This window comes from Condylostylus longicornis, unplaced genomic scaffold, assembly GCF_029603195.1.
Source record: "Condylostylus longicornis isolate FDR11 unplaced genomic scaffold, ASM2960319v2 ptg000072l, whole genome shotgun sequence".
In the NCBI taxonomy this organism is placed as follows: domain Eukaryota; kingdom Metazoa; phylum Arthropoda; class Insecta; order Diptera; family Dolichopodidae; genus Condylostylus; species Condylostylus longicornis.
In genome coordinates this window covers 756435-776121 of record NW_026578040.1, presented here as the reverse complement: position 1 = coordinate 776121, position 19687 = coordinate 756435, and the positions used below count along the sequence as shown (strand labels likewise).

The 19687-nt window shown below is 28.2% G+C and overlaps 1 protein-coding gene across 4 annotated transcripts in view; it reads left to right on the top strand.

The window, feature by feature from the left end:
* Positions 1-17808, top strand: part of LOC129612490 (voltage-dependent calcium channel subunit alpha-2/delta-3) — a 79333-nt gene extending 61525 nt beyond the window's left edge. For 3 of the 4 annotated variants that reach the window (XM_055526109.1, XM_055526108.1, XM_055526110.1), the window contains 14 exons: positions 4999-5469; positions 5530-5811; positions 5874-6584; positions 10845-10942; positions 11009-11124; positions 11188-11390; positions 11474-11673; positions 12052-12084; positions 12838-12942; positions 12998-13259; positions 13316-13798; positions 13855-14010; positions 14067-14223; positions 15302-17808. In XM_055526109.1, coding sequence (XP_055382084.1) covers positions 4999-5469; positions 5530-5811; positions 5874-6584; positions 10845-10942; positions 11009-11124; positions 11188-11390; positions 11474-11673; positions 12052-12084; positions 12838-12942; positions 12998-13259; positions 13316-13798; positions 13855-14010; positions 14067-14223; positions 15302-15492 — 3468 coding nt within the window. In that variant the 3' untranslated portion in view covers positions 15493-17808. The remainder of the gene's footprint in view (positions 1-4998; positions 5470-5529; positions 5812-5873; positions 6585-10844; positions 10943-11008; positions 11125-11187; positions 11391-11473; positions 11674-12051; positions 12085-12837; positions 12943-12997; positions 13260-13315; positions 13799-13854; positions 14011-14066; positions 14224-15301) is intronic. The other variant, XM_055526111.1, reaches the window with a different exon arrangement.
* The last annotated feature ends 1879 nt before the right edge of the window (positions 17809-19687 follow it).

Sequence of the window (19687 nt, the reverse complement as noted above, 5' to 3'; positions counted from 1 at the left end):
GAAATGAAAATTATGCATGTAAGTATAGAAGTACGTAGTACTTGTGATTTATGACGAGATATACAATGCCAGTGCGAAATTTCTTTTCACATTTTTGTATCTGAACCTTTTTGCACAATTTAAATGAAATTTAAAAATTTTTTAAATTTAATAAATGTAACAATTGAATAAAGAATTATGTAAAAATAAAATTATATAGAAAATAAAATTTACATAAAAGACAAATACATACAAAGTAAAATGAAAATCTTTGAAATATGCGATATGCGTTTATATTTTCTGTTTAAATACAAAATAGATCACAAGCCATATTAATGATAAAATAAATTGATGGCTTATATTGTAGTAATAGCTTTTTAAATTCGGCTTAGCTTAGATAAGAGTTGCAGATTTTAGCTTGAATTTAAGCTTCTGAATCGTACTAACATCTTAAAGCCATATGATAACATAATGGAACTCAAGATAGATAATTCTTTTTGATATAGATAATTCACAATATAATATAAACATGATATGCATTCTTCGCATATTTTTAAGCACAATTAATAAATCTCTTAATTAGAAAATCTTAAATGGGTTAACTTTTAGATCCCATTGTGGCCACCCCATAAAATAGGTAACTGAGTATAAATAAAGTGAGGTCAAACCATTGCTTTGTAAAGTAGCACTTTTCCCTTAATTGCTTGTGAAAACAATCTATTACATTTTTTATTACTTACATTCATATAAAAAAAATTCAAATTATTATATTTTTCTATAGCAACGCATTTACCTTTAGCTTTCTACATTTTTAGAAATTTGGAAAATATAACTTTTAAGTTAACGGGTTACCAGCGGACGTAATACCGTTATACAATGGTTTACCAACGGACATAAAAAACTTATCGGCGGCGAATTTTAAAAGGAAGTACAAGAAACCTAAGTTGGACAAATACAAGCCAATATAGTATATATAAGCATAAATATTGTATATATATATACTTATATATAGATGTTTTTACTATTGTATACACAATACGATCGTTGTGTATACAATAAGTAGGTTATGTGATAGCAACAAATTTTGCATATTGAGCTTTCGGTGGGAATGCACTTCTCCATGGTAGGGAAGTGTTAATAAACTATTTTTAGCAACCTGCCGGTCTTTTGATCTGTTGGTCTGTCGGTCTGTGTGTGCACGCGTGTATCTGAAGTTCGGCTGAAACAATTTTGATGAAATTTTATATGTAAGTTTATTTCGACCACGGCACGGATTGATCACCTTTTGGGATATATCAGACCTCAGAAACTTTACTTTTTAGCGGGCCTGTTTTTCCTAACTTTTGGAAGAGATCTGGTGTCAGCAACTAGACGTTTACTACGGGCCAAATCTACATTTTTGCATATATAAAGAAAAATAATCACCGATTTCATTGAAATTTAAAATTTAAATTCTTTGTACTAAAACAATAAACACATAAATTTTTTGGAAAGATCAGGGCTCGAAAATTGATCTGCGGGCCGATTTTATATTTTTCACCATATCTACGGAGCGGACTGATAGAATTTCTTGAAATTTGATATTTGAGTTCTGGTTGTTACCGAAACTGGCGAGCATTTCAGGGAATTCGGATAGCACAAAGCGAAACTCTACTATGAACCAAATTTATTCATTTTGCAAGGTATGTTAACTATGAGCTTACTAATGTTCTAAAAATTGGAAAGAATTAATATCTCATTGAATTACTAGTTGATATTGGTTTTTTTGTTTTTATCTTTTCTTGTCTTAACTCATGTGTTTCTTTTGCTAAATTTTTGTAATATTGCAAAAAAAAACAGGTACATTGGAAAAGGAATTATTAATACAATTGTACCTTTTTGTTACACTCTACATCAACCAAATGGACTTATTTGAGATAAATGAAATAAATAAAATAAACAAATAAATAAATAAGTTTTTAGTAAAGATATATCTATATATAAAATTTCAGTTTTCTCTCTTAAAAAGGGAGTAGCATACGGATAGACGAACGGACGGGTGGGCAGAGAGAAATCAATCCAATTTTTTTGGTAAAATCCAAAAAAAAATATGTTAAATTTAGTTTTGATTTCAATATTTTTAAAATGTTTGGCGGTTGAAATAAAAAAAATTTTAATATTTTAATTTATTATTTATCAAAATAACATACTGCTTGAAAAATAAATAAAAATACATTTCAATAAAATATTTTTTGAGTTTAATAACCGATTTTCTTGCGAGAACTGGACTTTCTTGCGTGCTAATTTTAGATTTTTACCCATATAAAGAAAAATAATCAACCAATTTCCTTGAAATTTAATATTTAAATTTTTTGTATTAAAACAATGAACATGTAAATTTTTTGGAAAGATCAGGGCTCGGAAACTGATCTGAGAGCTGATTGTACATTTTTTACCATATCTTCGGAACGAATTGTTGGAATTTCTTGAAATTTGATATTTGAGCTCTGGTTGTTACCGAAACTAGCTGGCGAACTTTTCAGGGCATTCGGATGTTACAAAGCAAAACTCTATTATGAGCCAAATTTACAAAAAAGCTTATCAACACCCTAAAAAGTGGAAAAAAATGTTTAAGAGGCATTTTTATAATCTTCTCTAACACTTTCTCTTAACTAGACTATACACATTGCGGTCGTTTATGAGCTGATCACATCAGTTTTTTTTTATATGATTTTCATTATAAATAGCATGTATTATGTATGTTTATATGTATACACGGACATATATTTTTTTTTTCAAATCATGTATTCCATTATTCAATAAAATGTTTCTTCATGCTCAATTTGAGCATGACCTCCTCAATTCCTGTTTTCTTCTTATATCATCTCATCATTCCGATCATTATTTGTGCCATCTTTTCGTTCTATTTTTACAAAAAGAAAAGAAAGACTTTTGTTGCTAAAATATACATGTATGTATATGTTTATTGATATACTCTATATTGATCTCTTTTAAAATGAAAACCGCGTCATTATTTGAAGCAGAGGCGTCCAAACATTTCTAGTAAGACCCTATTTTCTATGTAATAGATAATAGGCTCTTTCTGGTAATGTCATTACCAGAATAAACTTTCATGTACACTTATATACATACATTACATACCCTTATATTAATATTTTTTCTATTCTTTATTAACTTTTATTTTATAAATTTATATATACCTTATACATATGTGTTAATAAAAGAAAATTCAAATCTCATTTCTTATTTCAAGAATTTTTTTAAATAAAATTTTGGCCCGTGAACCGTATTTTATACTACTTATTATGATTATATGATTATATGATTTATACATGTAACTTTATTTTTTAATTTAAGGAGAAGCATACAGAAGATACACCTACACACATACATATGTATATGTACGTTTATCTATGACTATATTTATGCAAGGGGAAAATTAAGGGATAAAACAGAATAACAATTCAAAAAACGTTCAAAATTAATTTATTTTTCTGTATTATATAAAATTCTTTTATAATATTATATAAAACTCTACAAGATGTCGCAATTCTATCTTTTATAAAGTTTTTTCTGTAAGAAAACTTTTTGATTGACTTTTATAGTTTGGTTACGATGTTATATTACTATTTCTACTTATCTACATACTAATTATCGTATCATGCAGGAGATTGCGTTTTTGATATATTATTGAAATACTGTTTGCACGACGTATTGGTTGTGCACAGAAGACATTGAAAATTCTTAAAACGTTTTATTTGGAAAACAATAGTTTTTTCTAAGCAAAATTAAAGTTTAAAAACAATAATGTAAAATAGTAAATTTTTTACAAAATAGTCAGGGTTCGGAATGCCAATGTTATTATAGTAACATATTATTATTATAGTATTTAAATGGCGACAGTATTATTATATATGCCCCCGCGTGTATTTAAGTGTGGAACTATGTGGAACAAATAATACAGATCATTTTCTTTGTTTTCGTCCTTTAAAAAAATACATCCAATTTTTAAAATAATTTTATTTTGTTCTTAAATATTTCGAACTTCAAAAGAAGAAGAAGAATTTAATAAGCTTGTAAATAAGTGTATCACTTAGAATAGCCAACTTTGAAGTTCAATAACTAAAGAAGGGGGACGGAAAAGAAAAATATCGCCTGTTATTTCTTCTTTGTCTAGAATCATTTTATCTTCCAGTTGCGGCTGTACCAGCGAGTTCCCTATACCCTGTATATATATTCGTGATTATCTGCATGTGGGTAAATGTGACTACTTTTTAATAAATTCTGATAATTTAAATTTTTTTTTTGCTTTTTCATTGACAAAATATTCACTATGCACTAAAACTACAAAAAAGCTTATTTAATAGAAATTAGTAAAGCAATTTTACACTTTTGATCATAAATCATTAAATTTTCTTATTTTAATTTCTTTAAATGCAATTATCATAATTTTGCGAAAAGATTTTTCCAGATCCTTATAAAAATATCTATTTTTTTTTTTGTTCGCTATTTATATTACAAAAATTATTAGGGAGGAAATAATACTGTGTAGCTCACAGCTTCCAATTATTTTTTTGTATAACCATTAAAATATTAAGGCGGGTAACTAACTGTTTGTTCGCGTTTTTCTTTTTTTTTTGTTCCCATACATTAACTTTGGGTACTTGTATTACTATTCACACTTTAAAAAGTAAAAGATAATATTTCATAGGCATTTAAAAAAAACACTTAATAACTTCAACATAATCTGTGAAGTTATTTGGATATATAAAAACGCGTATGGCAATATTTCAGCATTAAAAAACGTTAAGGATGTCGAAGGAATATTTACCACCCGCCGCTTTGTAAAGATAGTAAGAATTATATTAAACGATGTGTTTTCTCTTGTATTAGAATCTTTTTTATTAATGTATGGAACAAGAATATTTTTTTATAATAAAGTAACATCTAGAAGAAACAATTACTCTTTTTGCATATAATTTTAAATTTAATAATCAAATTATGTATTGAAATTTTTAGCGAATAATGGATTCGGCTGAACAAGCCGCTTTATCAGAATTGGATTCGCAAACATCATCGTCGTCAACACAAAAAGTTACTCATTACGATGCTCGTCGGATAAATGAATACAATTCAGATGGAAAACTAGCCGATGGAGCAAAACATTTAGATATACGTTATATGAGACGATTTGAACGTTTACCAGTTAACCTAAGTATCAGCTCAATTTTAGTGCCCAATAATGTGGATTTAAGTGATGCAGATATTAAAGCAGCGCTGCAATGGAGTTCTCACTTAGATCCACTGTTTCAAAACAATTTGGAGAGAGATCCCGCGTTATCATGGCAGTATTTTGGATCGAGCTTAGGATTTTTAAGAAGATTTCCTGCAACCGCGTGGCCTCCAGAAGGTTCAAAAGGTAGCAAACAAATACACGATTTCCGAACACACAATTGGTTTGTACAGGCAGCTTCTTCGCCAAAGGATATAGTAAATTACTCTGAAATTATGCTTTTATAATAATAATTGAATTTTGTTTTTGCAAAACAGATGATTCTTTTGGACTCCTCATCCTCAATGTCGGAAAAGTCTTTTGAGTTGGCGACAACTACTGCTTTTAATATATTGGACACATTAGGCGAAAATGATTTTGTTAATTTAGTTTCATTTTCCGATACAATTAATACTCCCGTTCCATGTTATAGAGACAAAATGATTCGGGCTACCCCGGAAAATACGAAGGAAATAAAATCAGCTGTAAAAGCTGTAACTTTAGGCGGCACTGCAAATTTTACAGCTTCTTTAGAGTATGCATTTCAATTGCTACATAAGGTAATATTCAATTTGTTGAACAAATGTGTAATGTATTGTTAAAATAATGTTTTTTCTGCTAGTACAATGTTACAGGAGAAGGAAGCCAATGTAATCAGGCTATAATGTTGATTACAGAAAGTATGTCAAATCCAGAAACAGATATCATTAAACAATATAATTGGCCACATATGCCTGTCAGAATATTTACATACCTCGTTAATGGAGACTCGGGCTCTAAGAGCACACTACATGAAATAGCTTGCTCTAATAAAGGATTTTTCGCCCGCATAACCAATGTTGAAGAAGCCCGTGAGCGGGTAATTGATTATGCGCTTGTAATGGCAAGGCCAATGATAATGTATCTTAATGATCATCCTGTTCATTGGTCTCCAGCTTTTGTAGCTGGAAAAACTGGAAGTTTGGCAAGAGACAGTGAGACAAAACGTCGTCTTGTAACGACAGTTTCAACTCCAATTTTCGATAGACGAAACCATTCGGTTCGTGTAGCCAATTTATTGGGAGTTGTTGGGACAGACGTTCCAATTGAAGAGATAATTAAAGTTATTCCGCAACATAAATTGGGACCGAATGGTTATTCATTTATCGTTGATAATAATGGCCGAGTGTTGTATCATCCTGACTTAAGACCATTAAGTGATAACAGCCAATATGTAAAGGAATTGAAACCCAAATACATATCAACTGACATAATGGAGTTGGAACTGCCTGAAACAGAATTTGGTAATGAACAACATGAACAATATGAGGAGAACAAAGCTCTTCTGGCTGAAGTAAGTATATTAAATATTCTGTACTATTCTTAAACACGTTTTTGCTTAAATTCTTTTAAAAATGGTTTGGTAATTCAACTTCACAAAGTTTAGAAAATTAAGAAGCTAAATATGCATGTATATTCATATAGTGGTGAAGAAAGCTGTTCAAATAATTTAAAAATTGTTAATATTTCATTTTTTCTTTTTTCTCTTTAACAAAATTGATTTTAGTATATGACACAATTTTTATTATAATATTTATCTGAAATTTAAGAAAATAAAAGTTAACTATTTATTAAAAAGAATAATAAACAACAGTTAAAATCCTTTCAAACAGATTTTGAATCACAGGCATGTTTTCAAACATATTTTGAATCACTACATAATTAATGTTTTGCCATTTTCCCGAAAATATTCCTTACAGCTTTTTTTTTTATTTTTTTTGGTTTTGGAGAGGCTCTGTATACAACTTCACTTTTGCTCGCAGTAATTTATACAATTCTATTTTTATTGACCGTATTGTGTATACAATTGGTAGGATATGTGATGGCAACAAATTTGCATATCGAGTTTTCGATGGGAATACACTTCTCCATAGTAGGGAAGTGTAAAAAAACTTTTTTTAGCAACCTGTCGGTCTGTCTTTCTGTGTGTGCACGTGTGTATCTCAAGTTCGGCTGAACCAATTTTGATGAAATTTTATGTGTAAGTTTATTTCGACTGTGGCACGGATTGATCAACTTTTGGGATATATCAGGTCTCGGGAACTGCACTTTTTAGCGGGCCTGTTATTTATTGTTTAAAGAAAATATTCAACCGATTTACTTGAAATTTCATACATAAGCTTCGCTCGACCGTCCGCGAAATCCAAAATTAACCACATCTGTACCAAAAAGCAAAAAATGCATCACGTTATTTTAGATACATTATTCTCAAATCGGGGGTTTTTAGTGAGAAGTGAAGCATCGGAGCACAAGTAAACAAAAGGAAGCCACAATTATGGTTTAAAAATTGAGAGTAAAAAGAAATAATTTAAAATAAAAAAAATCTGATGTGACCAGCACATAACCGACCGCAATGTGTATTATCTAGGTAAGTGAAAGTGTTACAGAATGTTATAAAAATGTCTGTTAAATACTTCTTTCCAATTTTTAGGACATTAGTAAGCTTATAGTTAACATACCTAGAAAAATGTCAATTTGGATCCTAAAAGAGTTTCGTTTTGTGCTACCCAAATTCCCTGAAATGTTCGCCAGTTAGTTTCGGTAACAACCAGAGCTCAAATATCAAATTTCTGTAGATAGTTCAGTTTTCGAGCCCTGATCTTTTCAAAAAATTTATATGTTCACTTTTTTAATACGAAGAATTTAAATATTAAATTTCAATTAAAGCGGTTGGTTATTTCTCTTTATATACGCAAAAATGTATATTTGGTCCGTAGTAAACGTCCAGTTGCTGACACCTGATTTCTTTCAAAAGCTTGGGAGGTTTCGCGGACGCTCGAACTGAGCTTATGTATGAAATTTCAAGTAAATCGGTTGAATATTTTCTTCAAAATGTTCAAAAATGTAAAACAGGCCCGTTAAAAAGTGCAGTTCCCGAGACCTGATATATCCCAAAAGTTGATCAATCTGTGCCATGGTGGAAATAAACCTACATATAAAATTTCATCAAAATCGGTTCAGCCGAACTTGAGATACACGCGTGCACACACAGACCGAAACACCGACAGACCGACATACCGACAGACCGCCAGACCGACAGGTTGCTTAAAATAGTTTATTTACATTTCCCTTCTATGGAGAAGTGCGTTTCCACCGAAAAATCGATATACAATATTTGTTTCAAGCACATCCAAGGTAGGGAAGCGCAAATAAACTAGTTTTAGAGAGATGTCGGTCTGTCGGTTTTCCTGTCTGTGTGTACCCGCGTATCTTAAGATCGGCAGAATCGATTTTTATATGTAAGTTTATTTCGAATATGACACGGATTGATCAACTTTTGGGATATATCAAACCTCGGGAACTAGACTTTTTGCGGGCCGATTTTACATTTTTGCTCATACAAAGAGAAATAATCAACCAGTTTCCTTGAAATTTATAATTTACATTCAGAATGAACCTGCAAATTTCTTGGAAACATCAGGGCTCGAAAACCGAACTCGGGGATGATTTTACATTTGTTACTATATGTATGGAACAGATTGGTGGAATTTGTTGAAATTTGATATTTGAGTTCTGTTTCGTACCGAAACTAACTGATACACTTTTCAGAAAGTCCGGTATTTTTTATTTTCAACAAGCTGTAGCGTCCGCCCCCCCCCCCCTTAGCCACGCTTCCCCCCCTAGCCTGGCCCCCTCACACGCATAAAAATTTTGCACGCGAACGCATCTTAAAACTTCCACGCAAGAAAAATATTTTAATTTTCGGGGGACACGTATAAATGCATTGCTGTTTATATGGATATGGAACAATATAGCATAAACATACTGACTTTCTAAACGCGGTCTATGTATTAAGGCCATGGGTATGGATTATTTCAGCATTAGAAATTTTTTTTCGGAAAAATGTTGAGCATTTTGCCATCGGTTTTGGATATGGAGCAAAATGCATTAAAATTTAGTAAAAATTACGGATATAAATCAAAGTTACAACTGTATAATTAACCAAAAAAAATAGGGAAAAACGGATTACATATTATGAAAGGGCGTTTTTTAAAACCTAAGAAAGCATTGTTAACTCCAAGCATTGGACTGACGAAGTATTCAACAATGACAAGCCCAAAGGGAAATGTTTTTGTACCCTGCACTTCGTGAAGGGTATATTAACTTTGGTATGGAATTTGTAACTACTTGAAGGAGTCATCTGCGGTATGGACATATATATATATATATTCTTGCTCAGCGTAAATTTCTGCGTCGATTTAGACATGTCCGTCCGTCCGTCTGATCGCACGATAACTCAAAAACGAATAATGCAATCGACACCAAACTTTCACAAGTTTTTTCTTTTGTGCCAAGGACAAACCCTATTGTTATTGGACTAATTCGGACAACGGGTTCGGGTAGCTGCAATACAACTCAAAGAGTTTATTTCAAATATTTCAAAAACTAATAAAGCTATAAATATAAAATATTGTACAAATGTGTCCAATTATATTCCAAAACATGATCTAAAAATTATAATGGGATAGCTGCACCGGTTCGGGTGGCTGCCATACAACTCCAGCAGCAAATTTTTTATATTCGGCAAAATAATAAAGTCAGATTCATGAAACTTGGCAGTCATGTGTCCAATTATAGGCCAAATATATTTCTGAAGTTTTAGAGGAATTGCTTGACAGGTTAAGGTACCTGCCATACAACTTCAGAAGCTAATTTTAAATATTTGGAAAAATAATAAAGCCAGATTCATGAAATTTGGCAGTTGTGTGTCGAGTTATAGGTTAGATATATTTGTGAAGTTTTGGTTGAATTGCTTGACAGGTTCGAGTAGCTCCCATACAAGTCTTAAAGCTTATTTTAAATATTTGGAAAAAAAATAAAGTCAGATTCATGAGACTTGGCAGTCGTATGTCCAATTATAGGTCAGACATATTTCTTAAGTTTTGGTGGGATTGCTTGACAGGTTCGAGTAGCTCCCATACAAGTCTAAAAGCTTTTTCTTGATATTTGGAAAAATAATAAAGTCAGATTCATGAAACTTGGCAGTCGGATGTCCAATTATAGGTCAGACATATCCGTGAAGTTTCTATAGAATGACTTCACAGGTTCGAGTAATTGCTACACAATAACGAAAGGTGCAGGGTATAATTCAATCGGTTTCTACCGACTGAAGCGTTTTTACTTGTTTATTTTCAAATTTATTATGTTACTAATAAATTTTTATTTTTAAATTTATTATTACTAATTAAAATTTTATTTACAATTTTTTTAAACATACTGTGACATCGAAATCATCCCAGAACAAAGTTTTATTATAATTTATATACCGCACTAATACAGATTAATGTTACCTAATGTTGTAAAAAAAATAAAAAGTATATGTATTATTACTTATAATAATAAATTACAAAGTATATGATTTATGATCACTATTTTATAAAAAAAAATTGAAATTTGAAATTTATGAAATTTCCCTATTTTATGCAACTCCGCACAATGTAAGACTTTTTAAAGTTTAATACCGCGTTGTCATTGCATCATTTTACGCTACTACCATTCTGTAATTATATTATTTTATTAACTGTGTTGTTATTTTTAAAATTAATAATTGCAGATGCGAAATGAGATTGTAACACCTAAAGAAGGTGAATCAGATATTACAGTCTTGACACATTATGATAATATGAAGAGAGTTTCTTCCAGAACACAACGGTAAAATAACATACGTACATATATTTAAAAATGAAAATAACAGGAAACTTTGAACTTCATTTATAGATATTTTTATGGCCCAATCGAAAATACACCATTCACTCTAGCTCTTGTTTTACCAGAGAGATATGGTAATCATGAGGTGGTAGCTCAGCAAGAAATTAGACATTCTAGAACAAATGGTAAATACTCAAATAAAAATATTTATTGTCGTACTTTTTATTATTTTTATGCTTTTCATTTAGTTACTGAGTTTTTCTCTGGTGAAAAATGGCGTATTAATCCAGATTGGGTGTATTGTGAATATAATACAGTTGGAGATCTTGAGAAAGAGCGTGAAAGTTCAGCCGAAGTATCACGTGAGCAAGAACCTAATTTCGCAACGCCAGAAGAACAAGTTTTACATTTTTTAGCCCGTGCTGGCAGGCCCGGTTGGAAATGGATGTCGGTAAGGTGTTCTTCATAAACAAAATGAATTAAAAAATTCTAACTTTTGAAACGTGTGTAAATAATTTTTTTTAATTTATTAAGGTACGGCCAAAACCACCGCAATCGCACGTACCTACCCATTCACAAAGCCATTACGGTGCGTTTTTAAATAGTGGACAAAATCCACGAAAAGCCGAACCATATTTTTGCGATAGATTGCTAATTCAAAGCTTAGTGCGGGATGCAATGGTTACTTCAAATTTGGATCAACCTTTAAATTCTCCACAAAAAGAAGATAAACAGTAAGTACCAACATTAAAAGAAATTTTCTGACAAATTATTCCTGGGAACGAATTAAATTTTGCTTGAAATTTATTCTTCCAAAGGAAATAGATATGTATTTGTCAAGTACTGAAATTTCAATAAAATAAATGATAAAATTTTATTATATATACATATAAGAACATAATTTAGCCTTATTATACAACAGCACTTTTCTTTTTTTCTTCACCCTTTTGCCTGCTGCCACTAAATATGTTTTTATATTTACAATAATTTTTCTCTGTGTTTATATTTATATCTATACATATATATATTTGTATATACATATATATATGCATACATGTTTTTATATATTTATATTCATATTTTTTCAAATAATGTTTTTATATTAAAAATAGCCCAATCGCCACATTAATGGCGTTATTGCACAGGTAAAATTTTGAATTTTAATTCTTCTAAAATGTAAATTTAAGCTAACGTAGTATACACTTTGGATGGTTAAGTATGGTGAACAAGCTTTTCAATTCTTATGTCTTTTAAAATCACGTCCAAATTGAAACTTCATCTTATTAGATATATGAACTGTAAAATTTATGAAGTATGTTCGAGGATATTGATGTGGCTTATATAACTTGTATATGTAATAGTAGTTCAATTAAAACTAAATAATAAAATGAGCATATGATTTAGTTATAGTTAGGAAACATGAGTTAGACGTTAAACTGAAATTACCAAAAAATACTCAGTTAAAATTTGAGATTAGTACTTCATTTTGAATAAAGCCAAAAGAAAAAATAAGAGCTCCAGAAATAGCTCATTTTATATTGCTACTTTTGTTTTTCGAAATCCTTATTCGACTGATAATATAATACAATATACAAAATTCATTACCAAGATTAAGTTTCAATTATGGAAATGAAAATATCCAAGTAATGTGACAACCATAAAAAGTATTTTATCCATTTAATATTAAAATTTATTTTTTAGTTTTTGTTTTTAATTTTGGTTGGTTGTAGACTAAAATGCACTGTTTAAAGGAAAAGGCACATTTTTATTGGTTTATTGGCTAATAAAAACGAATTAACGTTTAATTTTTAATTAAAGCAGAAGCGCTAAAGTTGCTATGAGATATTAATTGGAATTTTATACAAGAAAAATTAATATTTCGAAATATTTTATTGCAGACAAGGATATAAAATGTTTTCGGTTGTCACCACATTTGTTGCAACAAGATCAGGTTTACTGAGGTGGAATGATCATTTCAATCGATCTGAAGATGCTCCAGAAATGTAAAACTCCCTTTTTAAATGAAAAAAGTAACTTTTGTAAATTATCCCTTTATAGACATTTTAGTGAAAACAATGCTCGTGCTATAGACACAAGTTGGTATCGTCGCGCAGTAGATCAACATCTTATAGAACCAGATAGTTTCGTTTACAGTGTACCATTTGAGTCTGGATATACTGACAAATCAAACCGAACTCTAGTGACTGCCTCACACGCTATATTTTTAGATCATAGAGGTCACAAAGCACCAGTAGCAGTAGTCGGCCTTCAATTTCATCACGATTCTTTAGCAAGACATTTTATCAATATAACTTCAAAGGTAGAATTATATAAACAAACCAATTTTTTATGTATTTTGTGTCGTTTTTTGAACAGTGTACCGGTAATGGGCAATCATGTGGAAAAACCTGTGCTTCAGATGAGCTTGATTGTTATGTTTTAGACAATAACGGTTTTGTAATATTATCTGAAAATAATGAACATACTGGAAAATTTTTTGGTCAAATCGATGGAACAATAATGGACTCCTTAGTTCAAGATCGGATTTATAAACGTGTAACTGTAATGGATTATCAGGGAGTATGTTCAGATGCCGATAATCCTTATACTGCGGCTGGAGAACTAATAGTTCCCTTTAAGCCATTTTCATGGTTAGCTAAATATATACTGTCGTTGTGTTTCACATGGTTATCATTTCTGCCTCAGCCGTTAAAAGCGTGGCAACAAGATGATTATACATATCATGAAATTGACGCTGATCTATTTGATGAGACCACTTATACTGACGAATACGAAAATTTCGACGATTATAGTCCGAATGAAGAAGATGAGTTTGAAACATACACAACACCGGAATTCGTAAAATTTATTCAAAAATATCAAAGGATTATTTTTTAATCTTCTATTTTAAGCAGGAAACAACTACAGTCCCACCCAAAATACAGAAACCAACTACTGGAGCAAGATCGCCACCAGATCCAAAAAATGCCCGAAAGTGCGATATGAAAACAGATTTGTATGTGTTGCAACCAGACAGACTGAATCAAAGCGGGCAAAATAATCCACTGAAGGTGAAAAATTTCAATAGCAAATAAAATTTAAAATTTCAAAATAAAATATTTTATAGGGTAAATTAACAAACTGTCACTCTTCTGGATGCGAACGTCCTTTCAGTGTTCAAAAAATTCCACATAGCAACCTCATTTTGTTAGTAGTAGATACTTTATGTCCTTGCGGTTCGAAACAGTTGGATATTGAACCGATTGAAACACCCGGAGGAATAGGTAATTTCATTTTGATTATACATTTGAAATACATTTGAATATATTTAAATATATTTCAAAAATTTTTCGGTGTTTTATGTTTAGCAGTTTTCCATAGTATGTACTAGATAGTGATAAAAAGTTAAGCAATTTATAAAGAAAAGAAGTGTATGATATTTTATGAATTATTATTACCGATACGTGTATGTACACACATATTTACAGGAAATATGTGTGCTAAATTTATAGGGACAGGATTGAAATAAAAATAAAAAATTCATAAATTATGTGAAGCAATAACAATTACAAATTTAAATTTTTTTTCAATATTATTTGCCTTTTTATAATTCATTTTTATTATTTTTTAAAATTATATTATACATATAAATTATAACTTCGCTTTTATCGCTTTTAATCGCTTCACTTTTATAACGTGGATATACCATTCTTGCCACCTTGTAGTGGAATAAATTACAGAAATAAAAGCACTGTCTTTAAAATTTTTTATATTTTTCCCATACTTTATATACAAAAACAAAAATCGGCATTTAAAAATACATTATAAAAAATTGGCAGGCATCTATTGCGTATTGGTGAGTGATTACGTTACTGTTATGTAAACGAAAAGTTAAACTACTTTTTAAATTTAGATTTAGATCATTAATCTTTGATTAATACTCTTATTCGAAAGTATCCCAATTTTCTTGTACAAGTATTTTTTGATGTGTTGTTCTGTACGGCGATATAATTATAATATCCGGTTTTGTCACATCCAGCCGCTAGTTTAACTTTTTTGCAGATTGTTGTACTCGTATGTTGTTCTCGCGCTGGATTTCCATCTGCCAATAATTTTTTATTGTCCCATATAATTTTGGTGCAACTATTACGGAAAATAATTTAAGTGTATAGAGGATTGCTTTTTAAAAAAAATATTTTCACTTGTTCAAGAGGAAAGTAGAATTTTACAAATTAGGATTTGTTCCGAATATATTTGTTTGTTAATTTCTTTTACCTTTATTAATTCATATTTGACTTTAAATTAGTTCATATTTAGTTATAGCAAAATGTGATCGAATCAATTTTGTAAATATAATTTTAGGAGCGTGCAGCACTCGCCGACAAACATTAGAAAAAGAAAAACGAATGCGGCCAAAAACTTGTATAAACTATCATCCGGAAGAAATAGAAATTCAACAGTGTGGTCGTGGATCATCTACATTTAATACACAATCGATCATATTATCACATTTATTGATGTTTGCTGTTACAAATACTTTGGCAAATGCGTGATATTAAAATATAATATTTTTTCTAATTTACCAAAAAATATATGTACTAAAACAATTTTTGTTATTGGTTATTGTTTCTAAAGTTAACTGGTTTGTTTTAAATTTAGTTAACCAGATTCATTATAAAAATTAGATTTAATAAAAAATGAAAAAAACATTTTTTTTTATATAGTTTTGGGTGGAGGCGAAATAAAACTGATTGTTAAAAAAAAATAAAAAAAAACACAAAAACAAAAATCATATGCATTAACAAATATACAAATTATTTACAAAGTATGTACATATATATGAAAACACACGGAAGAGTAAATTTACAGGTCGAATAAATGTAGATAATTACCTAATAAACCACAGCATCAAGTATAAAAACAAACCTACAGAACTCAGCGTTTATTACCAAAGATTAAGGTTTAATGTGAAGCAATATAATAATAAAGAAACAAAAATGTGAATTTAATTTAGAACTGAACTTGTTACAATTTTTTACATATGAATTTGAGAATACTGAGTTTATATATTTTATTTAAATAAAATCATTCTGAATAAAATTAAAAATATAAATTCTGAATAAAACCCATCAACTTTGTGCAAAGAAAAGAAATCTTGTGTAATTTATATATATATATTTATATATATATATATATATATATATATATATATATATATATATATATATATATGTGTAGATAAATGTATTCACACAACAATAAAAATATATGTATTTAAAAAAAATGATAACCTTGAATTTGGTGGAACAAAAGTAGCGTTTAGAAAAAAAACCGACACATAAATTATAAATTAACACACACCAATTATTTCGAAACAAATGGATCTTTATCTTGCATTTTATGCATATAAATATACCAAAACCAAAAAAAAGAATAAAAGAAGAAAAAAAACACAATTTATAGAATGTAAGAAAATTTAACTACAAAGAAAATATTAGAACTTTTTTATATGGAAATTTAAATTAATTTAATAAAATAAAGAAAAACGTATGTAATTAATATAGTTTTAGTAAAAATTGATAATTAATAATATTATTAATTTTGGATTATAAAATATAAGTGTAAATTATGTACTTCTATATTATAAAAAATAACAAAAAAAAAATTATTTTAATTGTTATCAATTTCATAACAAAAAGTGTAACTTATTTGAAAGTGTAATTTTTTATGGTTCATAGTCTTGGGAAATTAACTTTGAATTAAATCATAATAGAGCATAATTCTATATTGTTTTTTGCATTTATTGTTTTGTATTGAAACCTACCACTTTAATTTACGTAACCTTGAAGTTTGTATAGTCTTAATATTAAACATCATATGTACGAATACGAGTATGTATATGCTTCTGAAAAATGCACTACTTAGATATTGAGTTAATATTTTTTTATGTACTTCATTATATCTACTTCTTTCTAGTATGAAAGTACATAAATACACTCCTTTTGTAATTCATAAAATAAAATTCATGAACATTGTAGATAATATGTTCGAAGGTTGAAAAAAAAGTATAACTGATGTAATACTTGTTTGTTAAGAGAAGCTGTCTTATAAAATTTGAAGCATGCTTTTTTAGTAGTTCGTTAGAATCTTATTGATTACGTACTTACAGTTTATCAAAAATGTTAAAGCATAAGATTTTTTGTATTTTGATTGTGCTAAACGAAAGTTTAAAACAGTTCAAGCATAATATAAATGTATGTAATAGTTTGACAAATTATTATATTATTTTACTAAAATCAACTATAAAACATAATGGTAATATTTGTAAGTGTTCATTTGTAATAGATGAAATTTTCTTCTAGGAAGTGCATGCAATTGGTGTTTCTTATAAAATATCCTATAACAAACAATACCCCACGAGAAAACATTACGTACAAAACATTTATTAAAAATCATTTTAACTAAAACAGACATGTACATGTGAAACATAATGTATAATTTATTACAAGGTTTTAATAAAGTGGCTATGGAATCGATACTTTATACTATAATTAAATAATAAACCGAAAAAATATATACATATTTATATAAATATACGTGTACAAACATATATATGTGGTCCTCTTTTTTGAATGCGGAAATTACATTAAAATGGCTAATTTAGTTGCTAGACAATAAAAGAATACAAAATTAAATTTTAGATTAATACTTTAGATTAATTAAGGAATAATAAAAAAAGACTTCAAAATTATTTTATGTTAATCTTTTTTGAGTAAGAAAAAGAAATAAATCATATAGTTAATTAGTTAATATTCAGATTAGAACTATTAAAATCAAATAAAAGTATTAGTAAAAGTAAATGTTATAGATAAAATTTGTAAATAGCAAGATTTAAATATTTAAAAATCTTTATAAAATATGGTGTAAATTTTGAGATTTTTTCTGTTCAAGGAATCTATTCATCCTTTTTATACGATAATCTTTTACAAAAAAATAATATTTAATGAAATTATTCTATTAAATTGTGTTAAAACAATATAAGTATTTAAATTTGTTTAAGAATGCAAAAAAAACGAATTTAATTAATTTATTTAATAGAGCTTTTATTAATTGCTATATAAAACAAAAGCATTTGCTTTCTTCTTAGCAAATTGTTAATTAAGTAAATTAATAAAAAGTTTTCTATATGTACATAAAAAGCGAAAATTTAAGATTAACAAGGGTTTAATCTTTTGTTTTACTTTTATTAATTTTCATTGCTATTTTGAATGCTTTTGTCTGCTTTAATGCGTTTTAATGGTCTTATCATGCTGAAGATGTCTTAAAACAGATAAAACTAGTGGAAATAATCATAAAAACTAACAAAAATGAAATAAAAGATTAACAAGTTTTTAAATAATTTTATTTTTTGAAAACTTTTTATTAATTCATTTAAATAGAAATATTTTAAGAATATGTACAGTTTGAAAATTTAAAAAAATATGCTTATGTAAAAAATTTATCGGTTGCGATTAACGATTTACAAATTTAGTTTTTATATACATATATAATATACATACAGATATTATACAAGTATATTAGTTTTATTAACCTTTTCTTTGTAAAAGATTATCAACTGATGAAATTCATAACCAACTGAATTTAGCTTTTGAATTACCAATCTCGAAAATTTAAAATTTTGCATATTTCCTTTGACTTTATTTTATTTCTATTTCCTATTAATAATTTTATTTACAAGTTTTCTTCAATTAAACAATATCAGTTCGTTTGTGTATAAATTTAAATAACGTTTTCCATTATAAAAGCATCATTGTAATATGAAAGTTTTCCAATTAGAAAATATCACTGTAGTTGAAAAATGAAACACATGAATTTAAAAATTTAAAATCATCTCTTAGTAAAATCATTTTTTGCTTTATATTATAATTATTGATTTCATTAGAACTGTTGTAATTTCAAAGTCAAAGCAAAATCGTATCTGTACAGTTTTTGAAAACGCACAATTTTCCTAAAATTCTTTGTACTTTTTAGTTTAAAAAAATCAATCATAAAAAAAGAAAAAAAAAAACAACGTAAGATAGGAAATAAAGTAACACAAACAAATTTTTGAATTGCATAAGTATTTTCGATAAAAATTACAAACATTATAAAACTACTACATATCAGTTTCAGAAAATTTTTTTAGAATTTTATTCCAAAAAATTTAATATTCTTATCCACAGTTTTGATTTTTAAATTTTGTCATAATAATGAATATGTACTTACAATTTTTTTAAGTTAATCAAAATAAAACAACAGATTATTAAGAAATTTACAAACCTTGCTTTTAAAAGATTCTTGCATAAGAAGTTGTTTCATAAAATATATTGTGTCACATATCTCACATTCATATCGCTTGTGTTAAAATAAGCACGAAATTCTGTAGACTTAATCTAATGATAAACAAATTTAGATTGAAATATATATTCATATTTTTTTGTAAATTACAATCAAAAATATATAACATCCATTTTTTTGATGGTAAAATACTCTTAATTTTATGAGATAGCTTTAGTAACAAATCACTAAAGAGCAACAAAGTTATTTTTTAAGATATTTTTAAAAATGTAAAAAAAATTGATTAAATGGTATTGAATGGAAAACAAAATTATAAAATATTGCAAAATTTTAACATTTATAAAAGAATAAATTCATTAAATAATTTAAATTTCTTTTCTTCTTCTAGTCATTTAATTAAAGCTCTAAAAT